Genomic DNA, 15027 nt, shown 5'->3' on the forward strand with positions numbered 1-15027 from the left:
TATCTCTTGGTTTTAAATTGGATTTGCATTAATCTAAGTACAAACAAAGTCCCTGTGGATTCGACACTCGGACTTCCGAGAACTTTACTACTTGTAACGATTTGGTACACTTGCCAACGAGTCAACAAGTTTTTGGCGCCGTGTAGGAAATAGGGACTTACATGGCGAGAGAGGTGAAGAAGAGAAGTAGGAAGGAAATGTGGAGATAGTAATTGTCCAAACAAGGTAATGAAGCAGAGCCACTGCATAGACACTTCACTATGATGGAAATGGCCAAGGCCAACCTACACAGCAACCAGACGCATGGAAATGCGTAGCCGTGGACTCCTGTAAATGCCGCAGACTGAAAAGGATCAGAAAGAAAGTGTAGTAAGCATATATATAATTTGTTTTCTAAGTCTAGAGTGAAAATAAATATAGTACAGTTTAAGAAATAGAGTAGGAAAAAATTGGTTGAAGTGAGAAACTATTAACTACTCACAGCCACATAATGTTTGTTTCGAACATCAAAATCTCCATTGTACTCTTTGAAATGTCTCAAAGGATCGGGTCTACTAAAGTTCCTTTCACGAACGGGGGACCCTGAGGCTAAACATTTTTGTTGAAACACAGGAATGGAAACGAGGAACAAGAACAAAGGAAGAATTAAGAAGCGGTTTGTTGACTTGAGCATGGTAGAGTCGGTTTTGTGATTATTTTTTTAGCAGAGGAGAAAAGATGACATTTGGTGTCTCAAAATTGTGACAACTTTTTGAGTGAGAAGTGTGACTTATTAGGTAAGTTAAGAATAGCTTGTGGCATGGTTTAGTGCAAAAAATTTTGTTATGGTGAAGGAAAGAGAAATGGTAATGTTAGAGATGGAGGTAATTAACGAATCAGAAGCCGAAATAGTTGGTTCGCTAAATGCAAGATATTGACCACTTTTAATTGTTTACTCCATGCATGCTATGTTCCAGTATCCATGTCTTTACCGTAAGCTTAAGCATCGCCCTTTTTTATTTCCCACTTTTTGCTGCCTCTATCTTCGGTCGTCTTTTTTTTTTACCTAGCTCGAACTATATACATCATAGAGGGTTTAATTTATAGTTGAATTTATAAATTCATGAAATTTTTTGTGTATTACTTTTGTTTGCTGATTCAGCTGGTTTAATTTTCTCTCGCGGATTTTAGTTGGGGGCTTGTGCCTCACCCACGTAACAAAAAAAAAAGGAAAAGTAATGCTTGCATGTCCTCCATTTCACATATACCCGCTCCTCGTCAAAATGGGAAAGATATAGTCCTTCGTTGGGTAGTCACGGATATTAATTGGGTCAAACTAAGTCTTTTAAGGATATTAATTAAAAAGTTGTAAATATATTTTATTAAATGTTTTAAATGATTTAAAAAATAAAAGTTTTAAAAATTAATATTATAAAATAAATTTTTTTTAATATTATCTCTATTTAATTTACTCCCTTAATCAGTACTTTGAAAGTATTAAATACCATTTGTGATATCAATTAATTAATTAAATATGCATACATTTAATATATATATATATATATATATAGATATATATTTCAAAATTTAAGTGAGTAATACAAAGGGACAGCATCACTTGGATAAGAATATATAACTTATTTTTGTCCTATTTATTTTATAAATTTATTTTCATATTATCTTTCTCTTTCCATCAAATATACTAATTGTACAAGAATTATACGTACTATATTCCATTCTATTATTCTTATGTGTCGGCAAAACTGTGATGGATTAAAAACATTTTTCTGAAAGAAAAGACTTCAATGTAGCAAGACTAGATTAATAAGAGAAAAAAAATATTTCAACTCTTGCTGCAAAATAGTCTTTGTAAGGGAGACATGTGTAGGCTTTCAAAGATGGGAATCAAATAATAATATTATCGGCTGAGAAGAGAGAAATTATAGAGATGTAAATTTGTAAGATAAATAAAAGAGAGATAATATCCCATTCAGTTCAGTACATAAAGGGGAAAAATAATTTATCAGGATCAATAAAAAGTAGGCAAATAATTAATTTTAATTAATAATGTGACAAATTTAAAATTTATTTTAAAAATATTCATATAATTAAATTATTTAAGTAATTATAATATTTAATAAAATTAAAAAATTAAGGTATATTTTTCCACAAATAAATGTGACTTATATTTTTAATAGGTCAAATAATACATTCACTTGGATACAGAATAAATAAATATTTTATTAATAGATTCAACAATAAAATAAAAAAATTGATAATTAGTATATCTTAATGTGAGTACACATTCCAGTGAAATTTATAAATATTTTGTACTACATCACGACAAAAAAAAAATAATAATAATAATATCTGAAAATGTGGAGATAATATTTTCGTATAGTTTTTTTTATATTTATTTTAAGCATTATCCAGCTCACATTTGTCACGCTTGCAACCTGCCTTGATTGGTTATTAAGATACTCATAATTTCGCTGTCGGAGGCGTCTTCACTCCCTTTTACTATTGCCTTCCGTATATGAAACATTTACACGCTCTTCCACGTATTCACATGCTTAGTTTCTACTGGTTTGTGTTTTCCACGCGCCATAACTGAGATTGGGTGAATGCCTCCACTTACTCCCAATCAACTTCGGTATGATCCAGCGGTAGTGATTCGTGGCGATCCATCACAGGTCAGTCAAAATAAAGATCATAACTGAGGAGTGATCTTCTGCGTCGCTACGTTTTGGCATAATTATGGGACTCTCCGTGATCAACGGGTATGATTGAGCGGAGTATCTCGACCGTTGGATCTGACAAAATCCTAAATATATATTTAAAGATAATTTGTGTTTTGTAATTGATATATAAGAGTGCTATAAAGAGTGGGAAAGGAGGGAGGAGAGGAAGAGAGAAAAGTGAATTGGATTGCATCTCTCGCTTTGTGTTGGAAGAGGGGAATCGTAGATCTGATTTCTTTCTTTCTTTTAATAATAATTTTGTGATCAGAATTATTGAGCTGAAGAAAAGACAATGGGATTGTGGGAAGCTTTTCTCAATTGGCTACGCAGGTAAGCTTCATTCAACCAAAATAATTTAGTTTTTTTTTTCACATTGACCGGGTCTTTGCTTTATACATCGCCTTAAGATGAAATAAAAAAAGTTTATGGTAATAGTGTGTTATTGTTGTACATTTTTTAATTTTAATTTGAATGCCGTGGATGGTTTGAAATGTGTATTCTGTATGTTATGCTGTGAGGGATTTTTTTTTTTTTTTTTTATAGTTTAGAAAGAGGGTTTGTTTGTGGTATAATGTTTTCGTGCGTTGACTTTCAATACTTGTGAAGGTGTTTAATGCAAATATTTATCTGTTTTGTGAGTAATGTTTCACGATTTGTAAATGCATCGTCCTCTGATATCGTTCATGAATGTTTGATTTCAAATGAGTTCTTTTTAATTCTGAATTTATTGCCTTCCGAATTTTGAATAAGTACCTGGAACTACTGGATATGAAATTTGTATTCAAAGAGGATTTCTGTTTAAGAATCAAGTCCCCCCCCTTCACGAACTGAGTATGGAGTTTTGTTGGTATTAATGAAATAAGCTGAAGGAAATGGTGAAAAAAGACGGAAGCAATTGAGATGGAAGGAAATCACCCAATTAGATTTTTTGTCCAACACTCACAAATTTGTCTGTGTGAATAAAGCTTAATTCTGTTTTGAATGGCTTTTGATTGCACTAATCGAACCTGCCTTCTTTTTTTATAACACAAATTTTCAGTTTTAGGTTACACTTGGGAAATTGAATTGTATATATGTTTATGCCTATGCATTATCTGGACTTAGTTGATCACTTTCTTGGAGCGCATGAGCTTACTATGTTGCAAATTTGATTGCAGCCTTTTCTTCAAGCAGGAAATGGAGTTATCTCTAATAGGACTTCAGAATGCTGGGAAGACTTCCCTTGTAAATGTAGTTGCTGTAAGTTCAATAATTGGCTTTCACTTAGCAACTTAATTGTTTAATTTTGGGATTGACTCGCTGACAGATATTTTCTTTTATGTTGTTTATATAGACTGGTGGATATAGTGAGGACATGATTCCAACTGTAAGTTCACTTCACCAAATGCTTTTAATTATTGCTTTCTCCTTTATTCAATTTTATGGGCTTTTCTATCTATCAGGGGCAATAATATTCTGATCAATTTATTGTTATCTGATTCCAGGTGGGATTCAATATGAGGAAAGTGACAAAAGGGAATGTTACAATAAAGTTATGGGATCTTGGAGGACAACCTAGGTTCCGCAGCATGTGGGAACGTTACTGTCGTGCCGTTTCTGCTATTGTGTATGTAACAAACTTCTTATCTTCTTTTGACTTTGAAGATTCTTCTCTACCTACAGACATGAACATGTGCATATACGTGTTTCTCATAGCAGTATATTTTAGATGCATATACTGATACAGGTTTAACTGATCGATGCATACATGTACACAAATTTATATGTATATTTGTAGAATTGTGTTGGCTATCAACTTTGTACGACGATCATGTTGTCCACATGGTTTTGAATCTTGCCTAGTGATCAATTTGAGGTCTATCCAAAGCCCTAAATCTGTTCTTTCTAATCAAAGTGCATACTTTATTTGTCTTTGTAGTACCCCCAGATTAAGTCCTGTTTAATTATAACTGCTAATTTGTAGTTTAGTTATTATTTTTTCTTCCATGAACCCAAACAAAGTTCTTCATGTATCCCTGGCAGTGTTGCCTGTACAATTTAATTTCATTAATGCCTTCTACAAGCAATATGTCTTGGCCATAAGTTGTAATTAAATATTGTGTATCATGATTAAAACAATTTGCACAGCAAGGAAGTGAGTAGGTTACAGCTTCTTGAAACTTTAAGCAGACTTGATTATCCTTCAATGGTTGAGTTGTGCGGACCACAAGTTAAAAAGTTGAAACTTTCACTCTGTATGCTTTGCTGCTGCCTAGTTCTGAAAAGACTTAGTTATTTATATTCCAAAGCAATTTTCACTGTTCGTTTTAAAAATTGTGATGCTGCTGAGAATTCTCTGCCTCTTAGAACCAGTGGCACCTGTGTAATTGGACCATGTGCCCTTTTCTGAATTGAAGCCTTTTCTCCCTCTACATTTACACCTTAAGCTAGCAATCACTAGTTGAATGTATGAAACTTGGCAAGTTCTCATAATCAAATCTCTTCTGCAGTTATGTTGTTGATGCGGCCGATCCAGATAACATTAGCATATCAAGAAGTGAGCTTCATGATTTGCTGAGCAAACCTTCATTGAGTGGCATCCCTTTGCTGGTATTGGGGAACAAGATTGACAAAGCGGAGGCTCTGTCTAAACAAGCACTGACCGACCAAATGTAAGCCCTATATCACTTTTATTCTGATTGCCTTGGAGCCTTAACAAGTAAACTTACTGTAAAAAATTTACAGAATCAAATTGTTTAAGAATTACATTTTCTCCTTCCATTCTGTGTTTTATATTATTTTGGTGCTGAACAGTGTTTTCTGGTGTGCAGGGATTTGAAGTCAATTACTGACAGGGAAGTTTGCTGCTTCATGATCTCATGCAAAAACTCGACCAACATCGACTCTGTTATTGACTGGCTTGTAAAGCATTCCAAATCAAAGAGCTGAGAACCTACTTTCTGTTTTGAATTCTAATGCAATTTACGGGTAACATTTTCTGGATTTACTAGAGGCATTTGCATGTCTAACTCGTTTGCTGATTGATTTATTCATCCCTTTTGTCAGATGCTTTGTAATATAATATCATATCATTCTTGTCCGATAGGGAATTAAACGGGATGACATACATGTGAAGGGTTACTTTATGAGCAAATTATATCGTGTGTCATAGGAGTAGCTATATCATTAAAAATTCACTGAACTGCCATGAGAACTGATCTTTTTATCGTTGTAAATTAGATTGGATATTAGATTCTTTCGAAGGACCCAGTAGCGCGTGTCCTTACGCTAATTCCATGAGTTTGCCAAACATGAACAAATTCAGCTGCGTTCTTTGTGCTGTCACTTTTTGTTTATTTCTTTATGTGGAAGGGTTAGTCAGTTGGGTTTTTTTATTATTATTTATCTTTGCATGTGAAAGACTCAAATGATTTCATATAAAAACGAAGATATACCAAAATTTCATATCGTAGAATTTCAAATTTTCAAACTTTTTATTAATGTAGACGTTTTTAAATTGTTTTAATGTATGAATTAGTTTCTGAATTCAGAAACTCATCAATTACAAATGACTTAAAAGTGGTGTATATTCGCCTTTATACCAATTTATTGAGAAATTGTTTTTTTACGAGTGATAAATTGAAATATACCCATAAAATTCGTATGATATCATTGTTTTCCGAACTCAATATGGATCTCTGTGTCTTAATTAGTCTTTGAATATCAATTGAAAGATATCAAGGTTCAAAACAAAAAATTGAAGAACTTACAAATTTTATGGGCATTAAAAAGATACATCTAATACCTATTTCAACATATCATGATAAATTTTTCCACAATGGTTGTAAAATCTGACAGAATCATAAAAGCAAATGACCCGCATATGATAATATGATTATATAATAATATTATTATTTTGGTCAAAATTTAGAATCGGGTTTCAAAATGGCCGTAAACTAAACATTACAGCTTCCCCACATTTTTTATGGAAAGTACTTGACGTCTATGCATTTTGTTTAGCTCAAAAGCATGTTTTATATTAACTCCATACATCATAACTGTACCTGATTGTAGAGTAAGTAGTGCTTATAATAAGTGCATCGTTCAATTCAAAACTAGTGCAAGGTTGTAAACTTTTTTAATAATGCACTAAAGGATATATATGATGCGGTAAATAAAAAAATAGGCTTAATTGTATTTTTATTTATATTTTTAAAAAAAATTTGGTGAATCATATCCTCAACAAATTAATTTAGTACATTTTATCTGTAACTTTTAAAAAACTTATAAATTTTATCCTTTATTATTTTACACAATATAATTGTACTTTTTACCATTCTCAAGTCTCTCTTTGAAACAATGTTGTTTTGACATTTTTGCGATAGAGAAAAAAAAATGCATGATCCAGCGAAGTTATCGGTTTAAACGCAAGACTGCTGAGTCTAGTCGAGACATTTCTCTTGTTTGAAGCGTCGTCATGTCAGACATGTTTTTAACATCGATATTTATTCGACATGTTTTCAATTTAAAAATGATTTTGTTTGCTTAGACACTTAAGTGGACAACTTTACATAACACATACACTTCGAAAAAAAATAAAAGGTTAATTTAAAAGGATGAATATACTATTTTTTAAATATTTTATTATATGTTATCCATTTCATTTCATCATAGTGTCTCTTTTTGCATGTGTATGTAATGTTCTGGTATCTTATATTTTAGATATTAGTTATGTTGAAATTTTCATGTCCATGTGGTATCCTGTGTTCAAACTTCATAGGTTTCAACATGCGAATCAAACCGGTTGGGCATCCGAGTCTCGAATCAATGGATTGATTGAACTAGGTCGTTTCGAGTCTAATAACCATATGCTAAAAAGTATTCTAGAATTGGACCTTTTTGTGATCCTCAGTTTTTCCTCAATTATATTTCCAAATTAAAGTGGCAAATGTAAATAATATTTGCCCAAACATCTGAATGCCACTTATCTAAGTTTAATTTTTACAAATCTCAAAAAGAATTCAGTATAATTACAACATAGTCCGAGTAAATATGAATCACGAGAAAGTGACACTCAGCATTGCCATTGGAACTCTAATAAAAATTGTATTCTTCCATTTACTAATAGAGGATGTCTATCACACATTCCATCATAACACTCGATCACTGATTCCACTCTTCCACTAATACTTTGTACTCTCGCCTCATTGTCTTTCTTAAAAATAAGGTCAAAATAAATAAATAAATAATACGCTCATAATGACTCCTGACAAAACATTTCATAGATCAATCCCGCATATTCCAAATTTACAAGCCTAAATTATGTACAGTAATTGAATACATGCAGGAAGTCTAGCAGCAGAATTATGATCTCAAATACTCCTCATGTCAGCAACGCAGAAGCTGACACCATCTGCACAAATTTGCAAAGATAAAACGGTTAGCTAAAAGAACTGACAGAAACCAATACTCTGGAGGAACAAGAGTGATGTGGCACTAATTAAAGCTTAGAGAAAACCTTTCACCCGCATTAATTAAAAAAACTGTGGTATTTTCACGAGAGACAGGGTTCTGGTTGGCAAATATTACAACAAAGGTTGGGATCTATAGTAATTAGAAACTAAGCCATAAAACAAGAATTTTAACTAAGATCTTGTCACGTGTTATTCTGGAACAATGGGATAGGCAATAGGGAATGATGAAATAGAACTGCAGAGTAGATATTAACCATCCTAACTAACTAAGTTTGTTAGTTGTTAGTTACCTAACTAACTAAGTCTGTTATAATTAGTTAGAGGTTAGTTAGAGGTTGTTAGTTTTCTGTTATGGTAGTTATAGAGAGTATATAAGTAATGAAAGATACTTTGTATGATACTTCTGTAATAATAATTTCTATGATCAAATATTCTTTCTATTCCAATAATTTTCTTCACTAGCTATCTTTTCTTCTTCATTTGAGTTCATTCATGGCATTTCTTTATATCTTTAATATGGTATCAGAGCTCTTCAATTGAAGAACTCTGCTGCGCTATATCCTTCCTCTTTCTCTTTGTACTTTGTTGATTCTTCAAGATGAATCTCTCAGTGTTCATAGCCCTTACTACTTGCACCCTAGTGAAAATCCAGCAATCGCATTAGTTTCACCTCTTCTAGATCCAACGAATTACAATTCTTGGAGCAGATCAGCTCTCACGGCCTTGAGTGCGAAGAATAAAGTGGAATTTGTTGATGGTTCCCTTCCTTGACCAACCTCGAATCATAGATTGTACGCAACTTGGAAAAGAGCAAATAACATGGTGGTTTGGGGGGTTGTACACTCAGTTGCAACTTCCATTCGTCAAAGCATCTTATGGATGGACAACGCGGTTGAAATCTGGAAAGATTTGAAAGCCCGATACTCACAAGGTGATTTGCTTCGAATTTCTGATTTACAACATAAATTAACTTCAATTAAACAAGGAGACATGAATATTACTGATTATTTTACAAAGCTAAGAACAATTTGGGATGAGCTTGAGAGTTATCGAGCCGATCCTGTGTGTACATGTGCTTCTAAATGTGGCTGTGATGCTCTTGTTGAAGTAAAGAAAAGGAAAGATCAAGATAGAATAATGGAGTTTATGCGTGGTCTCAATGATCAATACAATCATGTTAGATCAAACATACTCATGATGGATCCCTTGCAATCGATTAACAAAGCTTTCTCTTATATGGCACAACAAGAAAGGCAATTTGCAAGTTCTGATGCACTTGGCAATCTGAGTTTAGCTAATGCTGCTGCTAATACAAGATTATCTAATTCTTGCAGTTACTGTAGTAGAGACAATCACACAGTAGAAACATGTTATAAGAAAAATGGTTTTCCACCTAACTTCTTCTCTGAGACAGAACCTAAGTCATTTAAAGAAGCTTCCCAATCAGACAAATGGATCAAAGCAATGAATGCTGAAATTGAGGCTTTAGAGGCTAATCATACTTGGATTTTGACTGACCTCCCTCCTAACAAATCTGCTATTGGCTGTAAATGGGTTTATAAAGTCAAACACAAGGCTGATGGGTCAGTGGAAAGATATAAGGCTAGGTTAGTAGCCAAGGAGTATACTCAGATTGAGGGTCAAGACTACCTTGATACTTTTTCCCCAATGGCTAAGATAACTACTGTGAGATTGTTACTTGCATTAGCTGTTGTTAACAACTGGCATTTAAAGCAATTAGATTTGAATAACGCCTTTTTGTATGGAGACCTTAATGAAGAAGTTTACATGACTTTGCCTCCTAGTATGCACTCAACAAAATCTAATCAAGTTTGTAGATTACAAAGATCTTTGACAAGCCAGTAGACAGTGGTATGCTCGATTGTCTACTTTCCTCATTTCACATGGCTATAGATAGTGCTCTTCTGATCATTCTTTGTTTATTAAGCAGCATCTTCAATCTTTTACTGCTTTACTGGTTTATGTAGATGATATTGTCTTGTCAAGCAATGATCTTCTAGAGATTAAGTCCATCACTCAGCTTCTGGATGAAGTTTTTAAAATCAAAGACCTTGGTGACTTAAAATTTTTTCTTGGACTTGAAGTGGCTCGTAGTAAACAAGGGATCAATATTTGTCAAAGAAAATATGTTCTTGATATATTGCATGATGCAGGCATGTTAGGAAGCAAACCTGTCTCTACTCCAATTGATTATGTTGTAAGACTACACCAACAATCTGGAACTCCACTAGATGATACAACAGTTTCATCATATCATAGGCTCATTGGTCACCTTATTTACCTCACCAATACAAGGCCCGATATCACATATGTGGTGCAACACTTAAGTCAATTTGTAGCTCATCCTTCTTCAGCTCATCAACAAGCAGCCTATAGGATTCTTAGATACTTGAAAGCAGCACCAAGTTCTGGTATATTTTTCTCTGCTTCCAGCATATTGCAGCTCAAAGCATTTAGTGACTCTGACTGGGCAGGATGCATTGATACCAGGCGATCTATCACTGACTACTAAGTTTATCTTGGTAATTCCCTTATTTCTTGGAAATCCAAAAAGCAGGCCACAGTCTCTAAAAGTTCTTCCGAGGCTGAGTATCGGGCACTAGCCAGTGCTACATGAGAATTACAATGGTTAACCCACTTGCTTAATGATTTTGGGATTGTTTACATTCAACCAGCTCTTTTGTTTTGCCACATTCCGCTCTTCACATTGTTGCTAATCCTGTCTTTCATGAACGCATGAAACATATTGAGATAGACCGTCACATTGTGCGAGAGAAACTGCATTCAGGCCTTATAAAGTTGCTGCCCATTGCTTCTGCTCAACAACTTGCAGACATATACTAAAGCACTTCCACTAGGCGCCTTCAATTTTCTTCAGTGCAAGCTGGGAATGTCAGATATACATTCTCTAGCTTGAGGGGGGGATATTAACCATCCTAACTAACTAAGTTTATTAGTTGTTAGTTACCTAACTAACTAAGCCTGTTATAATTAGTTAGAGGTGGTTAGTTTTCTATTATGGTAGTTATAGAGTGTATATAAGTAATGAAAGATACTTTGTATGATAATTCTGTAATAATAATTCTGAACCATTTTCTATGATCAAATATTCTTTCTATTCCAATAATTTTCTTCACTAGCTATCTTTTCTTCTTCATTTGAGTTCATCCATGGCATTCCTTTATATCTTTAATAGTAGACATTGTCAAATGTTAAAAGAGATTAGCTCGATGAAAATTGGGCAAAGACATTGGAAAAACAACCACTTGCTGAAATCATTCAAAACGGGAAAAGGAATCTATTCACATCAGTTGTAGGCATTAGTTGTTTTTTTTTTTGGTGAGGAAGCTTACCAAATACGAAGTGTCTTGCATTTTAGTGCTTTCATTGCTGCTTTTGCAAACACTCGTGCAGCCTCTGCCTCGGCTTCTGCAGCATCTGCCTCCCTAGCTGCTGCCTCAGCCTCGGCAATGGCAGCTTCTGCCTCTGCAACTGCTTTTGCAGCTGCCGCCGCAGCCTCTTGAGGTGTCACACCCTTCATTTTCGATAGCTCTGCATCAATTTCGGATTTTGAAAGGATGTTGACACCAGTCTTCTCTGCTTTTGGAGAATCTTTGGGCCTCCCTTCCAGGAGTAACAGGGAAGAGCATCTTCTTTTCTCAGATATTGTTAAATTTGTTGCAATCCTGTACTTATGCTTTACCTGTCATTACTCGTTAGATATGTCACACTCAGGATCTATTGACCAAATAGAGTTTAATTGCATACCCAATATTTATTTAACAGTAATATTAGTTTATTAAATGGGAAAATTTTATCAATTCAAAATTTCAAATAGTTTTTTCACTCCTGCTAAAGAACGTGCCCAGATATGCATAGTTCAACTGCCACAAGAGAACATATTTCTATTCACATCTGTGCACACATATAACCAATTACTTTCTTGTCGCAAATCATATTTTGTCAATAACCTTCAATAAATAACATAAAAAATGTTGTCAGTAAAGTATCTGTCATACATGATCTAAAATTTATCCAGACTGACTATGCTTCATTACAAAGGTTTGCAGATAAAAATGTTGATTATTGGGAAACTAAGTTCCAATAAGCCAAGAACAATGTGCCTTGTTAAGGGATTAACTAACAGTAAAATTACCTTCATTAATTTTCCACTAGCCACCATGTGCTTCAGTTTTGTTGACAGTAACTTTCTGAGGGTCGGCGTAGAACAGTATTGATCCTAATGAGATGAAAACTTTTCAACATTAGTTTTGATGCAATGGTGCAGACAAGCACCTAAAAAATTAAATTTCTAGAATTTGCTGCATTTAATAATGCTGTAAGCTTATCAGGATATTTAAAAAGATGAGCAATACATAACATCTTATATATGGAAAGAGAAATTATTTGATAGTAGAGGAATAAATGAAAACAACTTACTGTTCAATTCTAAATCTAAATCCACCCACGAGCAATTAACAAGAAAGAGAAGAGGCCAAAATAGAAGAAATTAAGTATTCTTTGTAGCATTGAAGTTTACACGCACCGACACCTTGATCATCATTTGTTTCTAGAGATGTTGAGATTCTATGGCCATAAGTGAAGGAATTGAAGTACAAATACCTCTATATATGCAGCAATTGCTGCCTGGTCAGAACCCCTTGGCTCCTTCAACTTGATAATGGACTCTAATATAAGATTATCCAACCTGTCATTATTAAAAAGCATACAGCTGCTGTCATTGAAAAGCATATTGTCACTCACAAATTACCACAAATTTAACAGAATGTTGCCATCAGAAGTAACAACAGAAGATAACTATTTAGCAATTATTTGGGAGTGCAATTGGAACATCTACATAGGTCACTGAATAATGAATTGTATTTTCAGTTTATCTTTGCCATGTTTGGTGCAGAGTAATCATGAATTTAAATAAATAAAATTCAATAAAAATGAAGAATCAAGATGCAAGATTCCCCATGGTACGTGGAAAATAGCATTAATTTCTAGCAACTTAGTTTAGTTATCTATTCATTAAAAAAAATGGTATACTAGAGCACTGCTTTATGCAATCTCAGAACTAATTACTAGCAAGGGAGGAACAATCTACAATTATACAACGTTTCTTCAATTGCTTTTCAAAAACAAGATTAAACCAACTGAGAAGAGTAGACCATTAATTTTCTCAAGAGTAAATGGCAGATATATTTAACTGGAAGTTCTGTAGCTTCGATATTTTTTCCTTTGAATTAGGAGATGTCCCACTAGAAACTGCCAAAGGCTTGGGATTTGCAACTTCTTTGTCACGTTGAACTACAGTACTCAAGGCCATGTGGTTATTGTCGATTTTGGTGGATGGTAGTAGGTTCTTTTTAAGAGCAAGCTTTGCTTTCTGCCTTGATCCCCATATTGCTGTCACATTTATGTTCCTCCATTTGTCCTGTTTCACAGTTTAAAGCACATATATAGTTATATACAGATACACCTTGGTATGCCTTAAATTTGGCAATTTTCTCAAAGCAAAGAACTCTACATGTATTTCTTGTGATGCAATAAATAGACGGTCATTTGACATGAGCAGTAGTAGTAACATGCTATGCCCATAAAAAGACTTACCTTGAGATCTACATTTGAACGCATGCGCAAAATGGAACTGAACTCTGGGTCAGTAAGTATGGTGCGCCATTTTCCAGCCCCGTGTTTGACTACTCCAGCTTTCAATGCTGCTTCTTCCTCTGCAGTCCATTTCTGCTTAGGAGCACCCATTAAAATAAGTACAAAACCTTTTTATGACAGTATAATCTTTGCTTTTGTTCTAGAGGAAAGCTTGGAAGTTGAGTGCAGCCTTCTTCTGCATGTCCGTCCACCAAGAAAAATCTGACTTTACTTACCTACAAGCATGAGAATGAAAAATTGAAGTAAAAATAAAAATAACAAGACAATTTTAAACACATTTTACTCTTCATTTTTTTTTTTAAAGCTCAAACCCAAAATCTTGATCATCAAACGTTAACCTCAATTCCCAATTAACTTCAATCTCATCTCCTAGACATCCAACATTTGAAAAGAGAGCAACTCCAGATAGCCCAGAAATCACTATTTCATGTTATTTATCTGGCCAAATATGTTGTAAGAATCATCTAGAAAAGGAGAAAAATGATTTACTGATATTGTTGCAATGCCAATACAATTAGATCAAGCCTTAAAAATAAAAAATAAAAAAGAAGAAGCAACGAGGCACTGAAAGCATACACATACAACAAAGGGTCACAGCCAAATACCACCTAATGTACTTACACCTAAATCTCCATGTAATGTAAATTGAGTCGGAGAATCAACTATAACTCATAGCATTAACAACAGTACGGAATCATCATTTATCAATAAGGGTTTTGGCATCGCCTTAAATAAAAAACCCAACTGCTGCTAATGTTTCGGTTTCAAATTCATTAAGCACACACGCGTTTTACATTCATTGAACAAACACAATGACAAGGAAAAGTGATTACTCTTCAACTCGTACAGGGCACGATTAACAAAATCCGAGTTAATAAAAGTAACAGAGAAAATAATCACCGATACATAAACTATATTCGTGCACACTAACTAACCTGGGAATATAGATAGCAGAAAATTTAGTTGAATTGGGGGAAAAAGGGAAGAAAATTAAAGAGGAATCGGTGGACAAAGGTGTAACGCATCGGAGAATCGCGAGGCAAAGGTGTGAATTGGGACAAGTTGGAGTATTTACACGCAGATATGTGGAATTGGTACCTGCGAGGAACCGGAGAATAACGAGAAAAAAAATGTTTTCTAGTTTATTTGTGTTAATG

General features: G+C 34.0%; 2 protein-coding genes across 4 annotated transcripts; one reads left to right on the forward strand and one right to left on the reverse strand.

Moving 5' to 3' along the window:
• The first annotated feature begins 2849 nt into the window (after nucleotides 1–2849).
• Nucleotides 2850–6019, forward strand: LOC114422446 (ADP-ribosylation factor-like protein 8a). 3 transcript variants are annotated; one of them, XM_028388803.1, is made up of 6 exons: nucleotides 2850–3050; nucleotides 3878–3959; nucleotides 4054–4086; nucleotides 4205–4326; nucleotides 5210–5371; nucleotides 5531–6019. In XM_028388803.1, exons 1-6 carry the CDS (start codon nucleotides 3013–3015, stop codon nucleotides 5646–5648), a joined length of 555 nt encoding a protein of 184 aa, XP_028244604.1. In that variant the 5' UTR covers nucleotides 2850–3012; the 3' UTR covers nucleotides 5649–6019. The 3 variants fall into 3 exon arrangements, with proteins under 3 accessions (XP_028244604.1, XP_028244622.1, XP_028244614.1); XM_028388821.1 differs by lacking the exon at nucleotides 2850–3050 and adding an exon at nucleotides 3305–3326; XM_028388813.1 differs by lacking the exon at nucleotides 2850–3050 and adding an exon at nucleotides 3334–3354.
• A 1736-nt stretch (nucleotides 6020–7755) lies between these two features.
• Nucleotides 7756–15027, reverse strand: LOC114422465 (telomere repeat-binding factor 2-like). Its single transcript, XM_028388833.1, has 7 exons — nucleotides 14806–15027; nucleotides 13811–14085; nucleotides 13408–13634; nucleotides 12818–12902; nucleotides 12351–12434; nucleotides 11548–11897; nucleotides 7756–8112 (listed from the first exon to the last, which is right to left on the reverse strand). Coding segments are annotated over exons 2-7 (897 nt in total). The 5' UTR covers nucleotides 13961–14085; nucleotides 14806–15027; the 3' UTR covers nucleotides 7756–8111.

The sequence above is a fragment of the Glycine soja genome, chromosome 1, assembly GCF_004193775.1.
Source record: "Glycine soja cultivar W05 chromosome 1, ASM419377v2, whole genome shotgun sequence".
NCBI lineage: Eukaryota > Viridiplantae > Streptophyta > Magnoliopsida > Fabales > Fabaceae > Glycine > Glycine soja.

Coding starts and splice junctions, on each gene's coding strand:
- LOC114422446 (XM_028388803.1), top strand. CDS start 3,013: ATGGGATTGTGGGAAGCTTTTCTCAATTGGCTACGCAG. Junction 3,960..4,053: donor CCCTTGTAAATGTAGTTGCT/GTAAGTTCAATA, acceptor TTGTTTATATAG/ACTGGTGGATATAGTGAGGA. Junction 4,327..5,209: donor CGTGCCGTTTCTGCTATTGT/GTATGTAACAAA, acceptor TCTCTTCTGCAG/TTATGTTGTTGATGCGGCCG.
- LOC114422465 (XM_028388833.1), bottom strand. CDS start 13,960: ATGGGTGCTCCTAAGCAGAAATGGACTGCAGAGGAAGAAGCAGCATTG. Junction 12,903..13,407: donor TCGAAGCTACAGAACTTCCA/GTTAAATATATC, acceptor TAATAATGACAG/GTTGGATAATCTTATATTAG. Junction 12,435..12,817: donor CAATTGCTGCATATATAGAG/GTATTTGTACTT, acceptor TCATCTCATTAG/GATCAATACTGTTCTACGCC.